A 12,790-nucleotide genomic window follows, 5' to 3' on the forward strand; every position below is an offset into this window, starting at 1 on the left:
ATAAACACATATTACTTGGGTCTAAGTTCAATCTGATGATTCCTATCATTTATCAGAAACCTCAAACCAAGAATTTTGAGCCTATTAATATTAAAAACCTGGTTACAAGCTTGACGAAGTCCAATGGGAAGTGTAATTGTAGTAAAGATATCATGTATTTTATAGTTGTCAAAATATTTTCATAGAGTTCTATTTGTACCTGAACACAATGCTGGAGTGGGGATGGCAGGTAATTTACTTTTTTACAAATAAAGAAATGGAGTCTTGGGAGGGCTAAATACAGCTGGTCAGCAGCAGATTTAAGACCCAAGAACTCAGGTCTTCTGGGTCGTTGATGTTTCTATTATGGTTGCTTCATAATAGAAACTTGGTGAGTGAACAGAAGGATAGGAGTCACTCCCGTATGCTCCTCTTGAACTCATCTGTCCCAGCTGTTAACATATTAGCACAGCTTCTCAACTTGTTTGTCTCTACTTCTTGACTGGAAGTTTCTTGAGGGCAGAGACTTCATATTGGTTGTGTCTCAGTGGCCTAGCAGAGCACCAGATATTTTCATAAATGTTGATTAAGTGGGTAAACAGGGATCACCATTAGACTATTTGAAATATACATTATTTGTTTACAGTTAGCTACCTAATTATTTGAATGTATAGGCATCATTGTCCTTCTGAAAAGGGTGACTTTCTAATCCCTTTCTTTGTGCTGAAGTACTGGAAACCTTTTTATGGAAACAATTCTTTAGTAAATATTTGAATATCTATTTTCAAGGCATTGAGTGGGATATAAAGATGAGCAGCTGTTTGTTAAGAGTTGATACGGCTTCATTTGTGTTTGTTTAAAATGGAGTACTTTAGTGAGATGGCAGTTATAATTCAGAGCAGTCTTAAATTCACATTTTAGGAAGTATGAACTTGCAGGAACCGTCAACATTTTACTGTTTTTCAGTACATAGATTTCAGATGAACTTGAGAATGCTATTAGAATTCTGTAGGAATGTATCATGAACACTTTATTTTATTTATTTTTTGGCCGTGCCACAAGGCTTGCGGGATCTTAGTTCCCAACCAGGGATTGAAGCACCGAGTCCTAACCACTGGACTGCCAAGGAAGTCCCAGAAACACGTTAGTTTTCATTAGATTCTTATTTCTCATTTTGTGTCTACTGAGAGAACGATGTTAGAATTTCTAACAGCCTTGTTGAAATATAATTGTTATAAACTCCACCTATTTACAGTTTGCTATGTCTTGATATGTATACACCATAATCAAGCTAATGAACATAGCCATCACTTCCAAAAGTTTCCTTTTGGGTTTTCCTGGGGCTCTTCTGTATCCTTCCCTACCGTCTGTCCTTGTCCCCACCCTGTACCAGAGCAACTGCTGACCTCATTTACATAAAATTTTATAAAATGCAAACTAATATATAGTGTCAGAAAGCACAGCCTATTTGTTTTCATTACTGACATTATGAGGGAGAAAAACTGTCAAGACTGCCAAAGCACCCCAACTTTGTTTTCCTTTCCTGGGTTACCAATGGCAGCCCATGGTAGGGACACTTTGTGTAAATAAGCTGTGAGGCTTATTTACTAAAGTTGCCAGAAAGCAGTGGAGCCTTTTGATACTTTACAAAGAAAATAACAAATGACTGGCTACTTGTTCTTTTATCTCCTCACATTGAATTGCATGCTTCTAGCAAGTATTCTGATTTCTCTGTTTCCATTTGTAGATAGGGCTTTAGTGTATTTGTGCTTTTCTTGAACTGGATTTTTGATATTTCTTCTTGAAACAAATGTCTGATAGTAGTTCTGAAATGAACCTTTCTGCCTACATAGAAATGTTGTGAATATTTAAGGTATTAAAGAATCTAAAGGAATTTTTTTTGGTAGGGATCAAAGTTCCTGATAAATAGCTTTTGCTTTTGCTTTGGGGTTTTTTTGTTTGTTTTTGGTCCTAGACCTCACCCTCATAATTCACTGTTAGGAGGGTATAAGAATGAAACAGTGAGTTGAGTAGAAATCATTTAACTAATCTTAAGATTAAATTTTTTAAATGATGTATAATTTTGGGGTGGTTTTAGTTTATTTGATGTTGCTGCAAGTTTGTTACCCTAATTAAAATCTGCCTTTACCAAGGATAAAGGTGTTCCTTGAGAAATGAGTGTCATTTTGAAACAAACACGCACAAAACTGAACAAAACTCAGTATTATTCTTGAGAAATGTCCAGTATGCTTTCTGGAAGCTTTTCTGAAGTTAATGAGCATTATTAAAAAAGATTAAAGGAAATGAATGCACTCTCAAGTTTGATACCGTAATTCAGAATATCTAGTTATGTAAATATTTATTAGTTATTCCTAGTTCCTGTTCTTCTAGTAATTGAAATACTTATGGAATAAAGAGAAAGAAAGCTATACTTTTTGTCCAGCATAATTCCACTAGAGCTGACATTCTTAGAACTACATCTATATTTTCAAGCACATCAGCTTCAAGTAGAAGAAAATATTAAGGAAAGCATAAAAAGTTTTTATATACTTTTCCTTTTAAATAGATGAAGAACTTCCTGATTACATTATGGTGATGGTGGCCAACAAGAAAAGTCAGGACCAAATGACAGAGGACCTGTCCCTGTTTCTAGGGAACAACACAATTCGATTCACCGTATGGTATGTTTCTGAATATTTACCCCTCAGACCAAAGTTTGGCTCAAGTCAAGAGTAGGTGTTCTGTCTGAAAAGAGGTTCTTGAGAGGAGAGTCAGATTCAGTGTTGTGAGGCAGGTTGTGAGTGTTGAGAGCACAGCCTCTGGAGCCAGACTGCCAAGGTTGAATCCTGGATCTGCCTCTTTCCTTGGTTTCTCCATCTGCAAAATGGGTATCGTAAATCACCTTTATAGGGTGGTTGTGAAAATTAAATAACTAATACATGTAATGTGCTCACAGCTGTGCCTGGCCCATAACAAGTCCTTAGTATGTGTTGACTGTAGTTAATACGTTTCTTTTGTAAACTTCAGCATGTTATCATTCCTTTCCCTCCACCAAAACCAGTTATAGATGTTTTTTGGACTGGGTTGACTTCCTGAATTGCTTTCTTCAGTCAGCTAACTTAGGAGGCAAGGTTTTTTGACAAAATTTCAAATCAATTTTTTAGTTTGGAGCTTTTTTTTTTTTTTTTTTGGCGGTACGCGGGCCTCTCACTGTTGTGGCCTCTCCCGTCGCGGAACACAGTCTCCGGACGCGCAGGCTCAGCGGCCATGGCTCACGGGCCCAGCCACTCTGCGGCACGTGGGATCTTCCCGGACCGGGGCACGAACCCGTGTCCCCTGCATCAGCAGGCGGACTCTCAACCACTGCGCCACCAGGGAAGCCCAGTTTGGAGCTTTTTGAAGTCTGGAATTTTGAAATAGGCAACTTTGTGTTCAAATATAAATCAGTATTTTAATTTCCAGTGTCCTTTTTCAAACCACATATTCCTTTGGTTGAGAATACTGACTAAAAGCATGAGATTTAATTTATGAAGGCAGGCCAGGTTCTGGTACCAGGTTTGAGGTAGAGTGAGAGCTGGGGGAGGGTAACGATGTGGCTGAGAACAGAGCAGGAAGGATCATATAAAGGTCCTCACTGGGAACCACCAGTTGCAGCACAAGCTGATAGATGGAGCAAAAGTTGCATGAGCAGTGGCCTGCTTAATTTGAATGGCAAGAGACTGGGAGACCAGATAGGCAATAAAGAGGGATATGAAACTGGTTAACTTGCCTTTAAACCAAAGTTTGTCTTAAAGGCATTTTGGCCCCAATGGGAAACTGTATCCTTTATAACTCCGGTGAAGCTTTCTTGAAATTCCACACAGAATTCTCTGGGTTTATATTACACATTTTTGAAGAACATTGAGTGCAGTGGTTGTTCCTTAAATGTTTTGGTACATACACTCCTACAGTGTGGGTGACCTAACCCACTTATTATGGTTTGTCCCCAGAGTTTACCAAAAGAAGAGAGATCATGGTGCTTTTGACTGGGGAAATTACCATTATCAAGAGTACTGCTTTTTTTTTTTTTTTTTAAATGCTTCAGCGGTCCAGGTACTTGTTTTGTTTCATGTACGTTTTTTATGACTAGACTTTTGGTTCAACATTTGGATCACTTTGAGTCCCAGTAACGTAATATGGGACATTGACCTAGTAGATCCTTTCTCAGATAACTTGAGGGAGTGCTTTAGACAAATTTCTTAATAAGCAGACTGCCAACTGAATTTGAATTTAAAATCACATTAATTCAACTCTTTCATCTTGCCATAAATTTTATTCTTCACCATGTACTGATAAAAGTGATGGTGTCTCTGTTTTGACACTTTGCTTTCTTAAGTGTTCATTTACACCCGCCACAAACAGACTATTCTGATTCTTTGGAGCCCTGCAATAACTGTATCCTAGGGGATAGTGGCATGTGACTGGGTTCTGGGTGAAACATTATTATAATGAGATATTTCTGGTGTTTTTAGGATGCCTGGCCTCCTGGAAGGATTGTAAGACAGTTTTGCCTTGTACATAACTACTAAAATAGGTTATATTATAATTAAGGTTGTGGCTTGTTTACAGCATTAGTTTTGAAAACAGTAGTTATAATGAAGTGATATAGTATATTTTGAGATTATTTTTAAAGTTTTTTCACCTCTCAGGATAAAGTTCTTCCAGAAACCATCTAAGTAGATAAAAAATAAATTTAAACTGTGCTTAAAACAATTTTAATAATGTTACTTTACGTTTATGGTATTTTATCTCCTTTTATCGACCTTGAATCTTTAGTTCTTTTGAAACAGAATGATATTCTTTGTGGATCAGCGCTGTGTGGTCAGATGATAATCATTGCCCTTATTTTTGCAGAGGCTAGGTGTTGAAAATAGTGATGAAAAAATAAGATTTTTGATTATTCTACAATATTCATGTACAGCCTTTTTAAAAAAATGTAAAACTTAATTTTAATACTATTTATCCATTAAATTCCATTCAGTACCATCTGTCAGTGTTTATCTGAAGACTAGATCTAAAATATCATCAAATTTAGAGTGACAGTTGAAATCCAATGTTTCTTGATTAACAGAAGCTTTAACTTTTTTGGTTTTTTTCTTTTAGGCTTCATGGTGTATTAGATAAACTTCGTTCTGTAACAACTGGTAAGGTTCATAAAGATGATGTGTGAGTTTTTGGAATTTGCTATAGCATATGATCGTTTTTCTGAAGTCACTTATACTGCTTTGGGGAAAAAAACCATAAATTTGAAAATGGTAGTTCATTTGAAGTTTTTGAGGAAGCCCACATTTTTATGAATTTAAAAGCAATAAACTTAATATAATTCGAAGGTGATTTGAACAAGGGAAGGGAAAGTATGCAATTTATTCTAAGGAAATAATTATGGATGTGTGCAATGATTTAGCTTCAAGGATATTTCAGTGTTTTATAATTGAAAATTAAAAGTCCAGTAATAATAAATTAGATATATTATTATATCACTATGTATGGAATGATATTCACCCATTAAAAATGTTGTGGAAGAACACATATTTATTGCTTTAAAATTGGTGGTGAAGAAGGGGAAGGTTCAAAGTAATAAAAATAGCTTCAAGGGACTGTGTGTTTTTCGTTCTAGACCCCTCTAGTCTAAAGTCTTCCGATACCAACATCTTTGATAGTAATGTACCTTCAAACAAGAGCAGTTTCAGTCGAGGAGATGAGAGAAGGCATGAAGCTGCAGTGCCACCTCTTGCAGTTTCTAGCACTAGACCTGAAAAAAGAGAATCTAGGGTTTCTACAAGTTCACAGGAGCAGAAGGCTACTAATGTCAGGTAAGAGTCTTGTGTAGACCTGTGGGCAGGTGGGTGTGTGTATGTGACATTTACATTAGTTAATATGTCTTTAAATTGCTGTTTTCAGAAATTTTTGGAAATGAGGTGGTCATGAGCAGTTTTTTTGAATAAAATAATGAAGGATAAGTCCAAAGTATGATTACCTTTTATATAAAATGTAGTAAGTCAAAGTTTAAAAAAAAGAATGCAATTTCAAAGTAGTTTTTAATGGACTACATAAAGGGATTATCCATACTTTTTCATTAAGATGTATCTAAATATCCTTTGAAGAGTTGAAGATACTGCTCTAAATTGGTAACACACCCTTTTTGGTTTTGTTTTCCTTTTTAACAGACAGACTTACGATGATGGAGCTGCAACCCGACTAATGTCAACAGTGAAACCTTTGAGGGAGCCAGCACCCTCTGAAGATGTGATTGATATTAAGCCAGAACCAGATGATCTCATTGATGAAGATCTCAATTTTGTGCAGGAGAATCCCTTATCTCAGAAAAAACCTACAGTGACACTTACGTATGGTTCTTCTCGCCCTTCTATTGAAATTTATCGACCACCTGCAAGTCGAAATGCAGACAGTGGTGCTCATTTAAACAGGTTGCAGTTTCAACAGCAGCAAAACAGTATTCATGCTGCCAAGCAACTCGATATTCAGACTAGCCGGATATATGAAACAGGACGTTTGTGTGAACCAGAAGTGCTTAACAGCTTAGAAGAGACTTATAGTCCCTTCTTCAGAAACAGCTCAGAAAAGATGAGCATTGAGGTTTGTATATACTTTTAAATTCTGACTCATTAGGCTGAAAATTGTCAGTTCTTCATGCTAAATTGTACATGGAATAACTAAACACATACTGCAAGTTTGTTTTAAACTGATTTCTGTGCTGCTCAACATAATACATCAGTCAGATTTTCCTCTCCACAACTGGCTACAGATACTTTACATCTTGTTTACTTTCCTGGATGCTAACAGTTGAGATAGCTTTAACCTTACCTTATCATTTTGCGAGGATTTTAGGTCAGTATTAGATCCTTCACAGCAACTGCCAGTAAACAATTGAGTAACTCCATTTTATTGGTTTCCTCAACAGTGCTATATGCTGCTGTTTATAAATGAATTAAAGCACTGGTTTTTGTCTTAGCTAAAGGTTGGCTATTGGAGATATTACTTGTATTTTTATAAGAAACCAGGGAAATAGCCCATGAATTCTTAATGTGCTTGGCGTTTTCTTGAAAAGAAGCAAGTATTCTGTGGTAGAATTTTATTTTCTGAGACTAGGTAAGTGGAAATTTATCTGATTGCAGGAAGAAAACTTTCGGAAGAGAAAGTTGCCTGTGGTAAGTTCAGTTGTTAAAGTAAAAAAATTCAATCATGATGGAGAAGAGGAGGAGGAAGATGATGATTGTGGGTCCCGTACAGGAAGCATCTCCAGCAGTGTGTCAGTGCCAGCGAAACCTGAACGGAGGTACCCGAATATGTCTACATTAATTTTTCATCGCCTGGTGGAGTCTTCTGGGTTCCTTGAAGAGGGTATCATGAAAATATAAATTTAATACCATGTAAGACTTTTCCATTGGTTTTTGAGCAACACTTCTATTAATGAAAGAGAAGTTGCCTAAAATTGGAGAAGATTGCAAAGAATATTAAAAACTGTAATATGGGTGGGAGGAAGGTTGATCCAAATTCATTATTTTAAAAAGTTATAAGGTTCTCATCCAGTTGGCATTTCCTAAAAACTACAGCTAGTCTGTTCCAAACCTAAGAGAAGGCTGTAGTAAAGGTATAATGGATGGCTAGCATGTAAAGAACTCAAATCTAAAATTTAATCAGTATACCTTTCTTAACTATTTTAGACCTTCACTTCCACCTTCCAAACAAGCTAACAAGAATCTAATTTTGAAGGCTATATCTGAAGCTCAAGAATCCGTAACAAAAACAACTAACTACTCTGCAGGTAATTTAAATGTATTATGTTGACATTAAGTAAGAGATTTCTGTAAGTCTTGAGTAAGCTATAGATGATTGCTCCTCAAGTTGTGATAAAATACAGATGCCTGCCAGATGTCAGGACCAAGGTGAGGTTCAGAGAATGATTAAAAGGAGATTTGACCAGTTTGAGAAGCTTTCTCGACTGTCAGTGGAACTTAGTTCTCTGAGCAACTCTAATGCCTTTTACTTCCTCTTTCTAATGTATGTGAAATATATAACGGAAATCTTAAAGGGAGTTTTGCTAAATATGAGACTTTTCATATTTATAGCATTAGAGTCAACATTAGATATGAACTTATGTTATTTAAAAGGGAGCAAAATTTGAAAATATTAAGAGCCTGAAATTAGAAAAATTTGTCTAGTATATGAACAGGTTGGTTTCTTTCCTCTCAGTAGAACCCATTACTCTGTGCCCCATGTGCTATAGCCAATATGTAAAATTTTCTGTTAATAAGCTGTGATGATTACCCACTCTAAATTTTTAAATTTTATTTTTGCTATGGATTTGATGACTGTTCTTTTTGCATTGTTCTGCTTTTCTATTCTCCTTTGCATCTTTTTATATGACCGCTTTCTGAAGTGAAATAAACTGTAAGCTAGCAACTTTTGAGCCTGATCGTCACCTGTCCCCTTGCTTCTCCTCATCCCTAATTTAACCCTGAACATAAACAGCTTTTGGCTTATAGGGTAAGGATTATCAGGCAAAGGCCAACACTTGACATAACAGTTCATCTGTTTACATTTTCTTTTTTGGTCTGTCAGCAATATTGAGTGTTTACAATGATGAGAAATTCAGACTTATCACTGTGACCTTAATTTCCTGCTTTTGTCATTGGAGAGTTTTCCAAGTTTTTTGAGAGATAGCATTGAAATTCTTTCTTCACCTAGGTTATCTAGATTACAGTTTGAAATTGTTATAGAACCATGAGGCAGAACCCAGACTACATTTGGTTAAAAATGAATACATGTGTGCTGCAGTGTACTTATGGCATGTAGTTTAAAATGTATAAATGTTGTTTACATAAGTATGGGTAACTGAGTCATAGAATATTATAAGGAAAAATGAGGTGTCTATGAATTGTTTCTAACTCCTCATATTCTAAACCCAAGGAGGCATTTATATTTAATGTGATATTCACTGTTGAGTTTTGAAATATTACTTCATTTGGATTTCCATCTTTTTTGCTTTTTATATAAAAGTCTCACAGAAACAGACACTTCCAGTTGCCCCCAGAACTCGAACTTCTCAAGAAGAATTGCTAGCAGAAATGGTCCAGGGGCAAAGCAGGGCCCCCAGAATGAGTTCCCCCATTAAAGAAGAGGAAACAAAAGGAGATAATATAGACAAAAGTCAAGGTAATAATTTAAATGATATTTCATTGCCTATTACACTTTTTTCATGAGGCATTAAGTATTTTCCAGTGGGTATTTATGAAATGTTGGTTATACTATGAGAAAAGGGCTTATTAATAGGCCCCCAAATAGAATAAGAGACCATGAGGAAAGTCTGTACCTACACTTTTTAGAATTTAAATCTTATCATTAGGGAAATTTTTAGTGTTCTCAGAAGTGGAGAGAATAGTGCAATGAATTCCCATGAACCCAGTCACCTAGCATTAATAATTGCCAGTCTTTAGAAAGCTTCTACTTAAAGATACATAGATACCTACATTCTTCCTTTTCTTCTTTTTGTTAATCCTACCCCTCTTCTCTTGAACTTGAAATCTTTAAATCTCCCCTCTCTGAGCATCCTGTCTCTGACCTGCCAGAACTGCCTTATTGTCCCAGTGATACTACTTTATCCCCTTGTGCCTGACATACTTCCAGCTGATCTTTCTGCTTCCTTTCTCTCAACCTCCCACCCCCAACTCTTGCACAGACTCTCCTGTCTGAAGTGTGACTCTGATCATGTGACTCTTCTGTGAGAGCATTTATAGCTTCTCTTCCTACTGTGCATTATCTAGGACTGATGTCATCAGCTTGGCCTTTAGGCAGCTTCTGGTCCCTGGGCCTGCCCAGCCCTTCTCCACTGCTCTCCAACCTGTTTCTTCTGTTCCCATCAGGAAAGAGTCTAGTTCTTTTCCTCTTCTACTGAGATCTGATTAAAAAACCCCACCAAAACTGTATGCTCGTCATGACTTAATACTTTTACAGTGCTGGAATACATTTTTTCATTCCTCCTCAGCTGTGTCCTTTAAATTGTTCCAGGTTCATCTCAAATTTACTTGTTTTGTGAAGCCTTAAGGATTCCATCTTATATTTGTCTGTTCTCTCTTTTTTTAAAGAAGTCTTTGACTATGGTGTGCAATTTGCTGTGTCAGCATTATGTGCAGTTCCAATAAATCATGGACCTGAAAATGGGAAAACCCTTAAAGTAGCCAGTAGGTACTAACTGGGCCAATTTGTGAAGAGTAGTTGGAAACTGGGATTTGAGCTTTAGTAAGGATTTCCAGTGAATTGAAGTCTGTCAAACGGTTTTGAATCTGTGATTTCATGATGGCATTTTTAAGTAAACAGTCGGTCCTTTTGGAGGATAATAGATACTAATTCATTGTCTTGGAAACCAGAGAAATAAAATAATTGAGCATTTATGCTGTCTTTCCTTTAAGGATGGTACCACTGGGTATCAAAGTAGTATAGGAGTTAGTATTTGTTTTTGTAAGTGAAGTTTTATTGGAAGTAAACTATGCCCATTTGTTTATGTATTGTCTGTGGCTGCCTTTATACTACAACCACAGAGTTGAATAGTTGCAACAGACCATAAAGCCCACAGAATTTAAAATAGAAAATGTTTGCTACCCCTTGTGATATAGTAGATGAAGGAAGCATCTTTTAAAATTATTCTAGCTAAGAAGTGAAAACAAAATGATAGAATTCTAGTGGTTTTTCCCAACTAACAGTGAATTAATGAATCTAGGCACTGATAATGGCTACTAAAATGGTTTTTAAAGTGAAAATCAGCCATTTTGTGCCTCCCAATGAAAGAATAAAACACTACCTTAGTCTTGCCAGAGGATTTGAACCTGAGTGATCAAGCCTCTGATGCAGCAGTCAGCTTGCAGGAAGTACAGAGGCCAGAGGAATATGTTAATTGCTGCACCATGAGTGTGCAACAGGCAAAGTACCCTCTCTGGGGCACTGTATAGGTCAAACAGCCTGAGAATTCTAGATTAAAAGACTTAAAAGACAAAAGGGGTAAGATTAATCTATAGTGTCTAGGTTCATACACTTGTGTGATAAAATCACAAACTGTAGATATTACTATAAAAGGCGTATGGTGGTTACTTTTGAATAGGACTGATTATATTGGAGTACATGAAGTGGGGCTTGTGGGGTAGCTTACATAGTCTGTTTTCTTGATCTGAATGGTGGTTATAAGGGTGTTTTGCCTTATAAGAACTCATTAAACTCTTACTTTTGTGTGGCTTTCTATATCATCGTTTTGTTTTAAAGTAAAAGTTTAAAAAACTGAAAAGGTATCAAGTATCTCTACTGATGAGGACTGTTACTACTCTTACCGGTACCATTTGTTTGCAAGCGTGAAGTGACACACTGCGAAGTCATTAATTAGTGTGCTTACTCACGGTTTTGTAGCTTTGTCTGTGACAGGGTTTTTTTTTTTTTTTTAATTTATTTATGTATTTATCTTGGCTGAGTTGGGTCTTTGTTGCTGCGTGCGGGCTTTCTCTAGTTGCGGCGAGCGGGGGCTACTCTTCATTGCGGTGTGCGGGCTTCTCACTGTGGTGGCTTCTCTTGGTGCAGAGCACAGGCTCTAGGCGCGCGGGCTTCAGTAGTTGTGGCATGCAGGCTCAGTAGTTGTGGCTTGCGGGCTCTAGAGCACAGGCTTAGCAGTTGTGGCACACAGGCTTGGTTGCTCCGCGGCATGTGGGATCTTCCCTGACCAGCGCTCGAGCCTGTGTCCCCTGCATTGGCAGGAGGATTCTTAACCACTGCGCCACCAGGGAAGCCCTGTGACAGGTTTTTAAAAATCTGTGCACATGTATTGGCATGAGTTGTTGATAGTGTTCTCTCATCTCTCTGACCTCTGTAGTTTTACTGGGCTAGCCACCTCAAAATATTTTGCTTTTTCTCTTTTTGTCTTGGGTTAATCTGTCACTAGAAGTGTATTTTGTCAGTCTTTTCAAAGGTTTATCATGACAACAATTCTGGCTTTATTGATTCTCTTTTGGTGTGTTGTCTATTTCATTGATTTCTGCTCTTATTTTTAATATACCCATCTATATTTTTCTTACTAATTTATCTTAGCCTGTCCTTTTTATTTTGCAAATGTAAACATTTAAGCTATGAAATTCTCTTGACGTGCCATTTTTGCTGCATGTCACAATTTTTTTTTTTTTTTTTTTGTGGTATGCGGGCCTCTCACTGTTGGCCTCTCCCATTGTGGAGCACAGGCTCCGGACGCGCAGGCTCAGCAGCCATGGACCACGGGCCTAGCCGCTCCGCGGCATGTGGGATCTTCCCAGACTGGGGCACGAACCCGTGTCCCCCTGCATCGGCAGGCAGATTCTCAACCACTGCGCCACCAGGGAAGCCCTCACAAATTTTGATATATACATTTTTCATTATCATTTGAATTATCTTTAATTCCCATTATGATCTTCTTCGACCTGTAAGTTATTTAAAAGTGTTTTTAATTCACAGTATATGGAAGTTTTGGGTTTTGTCTGTTAACCTTTTTAATTATATACTATGGACTTAGTTGTACTGTGGTCCGATAATGTGATCTGTGTAATACATACTCTTATGAAAATAGTTAAGATTTAAGGCAGTCAGTTTTGTACGTCTTTCATGTGCATTTTGGAAGAAAGTGGACTCTAATTGTTGAATTGAGAATTTTGCATTTAGTAGACAAAGCTATCCAGTTAATATTGTTCAGATCTTGACCTTGCTGAGTTTTCGGTCTACTTATCGGTGATTGAGAGGGTTTTGA

At 37.1% G+C, this 12,790-nt stretch overlaps 1 protein-coding gene across 8 annotated transcripts in view; it reads left to right on the forward strand.

The window, feature by feature from the left end:
• ZC3H14 (zinc finger CCCH-type containing 14) overlaps positions 1 to 12,790 on the forward strand; it is a 38,244-nt gene that overhangs the window by 3,085 nt on the left and 22,369 nt on the right. For all 8 annotated transcript variants that reach the window (XM_030883629.2, XM_030883630.2, XM_030883640.2 and 5 more), the window contains exons 3-9: positions 2,546 to 2,660; positions 5,122 to 5,162; positions 5,636 to 5,831; positions 6,186 to 6,615; positions 7,155 to 7,315; positions 7,704 to 7,804; positions 9,040 to 9,195. In XM_030883629.2, coding sequence (XP_030739489.1) covers positions 2,546 to 2,660; positions 5,122 to 5,162; positions 5,636 to 5,831; positions 6,186 to 6,615; positions 7,155 to 7,315; positions 7,704 to 7,804; positions 9,040 to 9,195 — 1,200 coding nt within the window. The remainder of the gene's footprint in view (positions 1 to 2,545; positions 2,661 to 5,121; positions 5,163 to 5,635; positions 5,832 to 6,185; positions 6,616 to 7,154; positions 7,316 to 7,703; positions 7,805 to 9,039; positions 9,196 to 12,790) is intronic.

Source organism: Globicephala melas, chromosome 2 (assembly GCF_963455315.2).
Source record: "Globicephala melas chromosome 2, mGloMel1.2, whole genome shotgun sequence".
Classification (NCBI taxonomy): Eukaryota; Metazoa; Chordata; class Mammalia; order Artiodactyla; family Delphinidae; genus Globicephala; species Globicephala melas.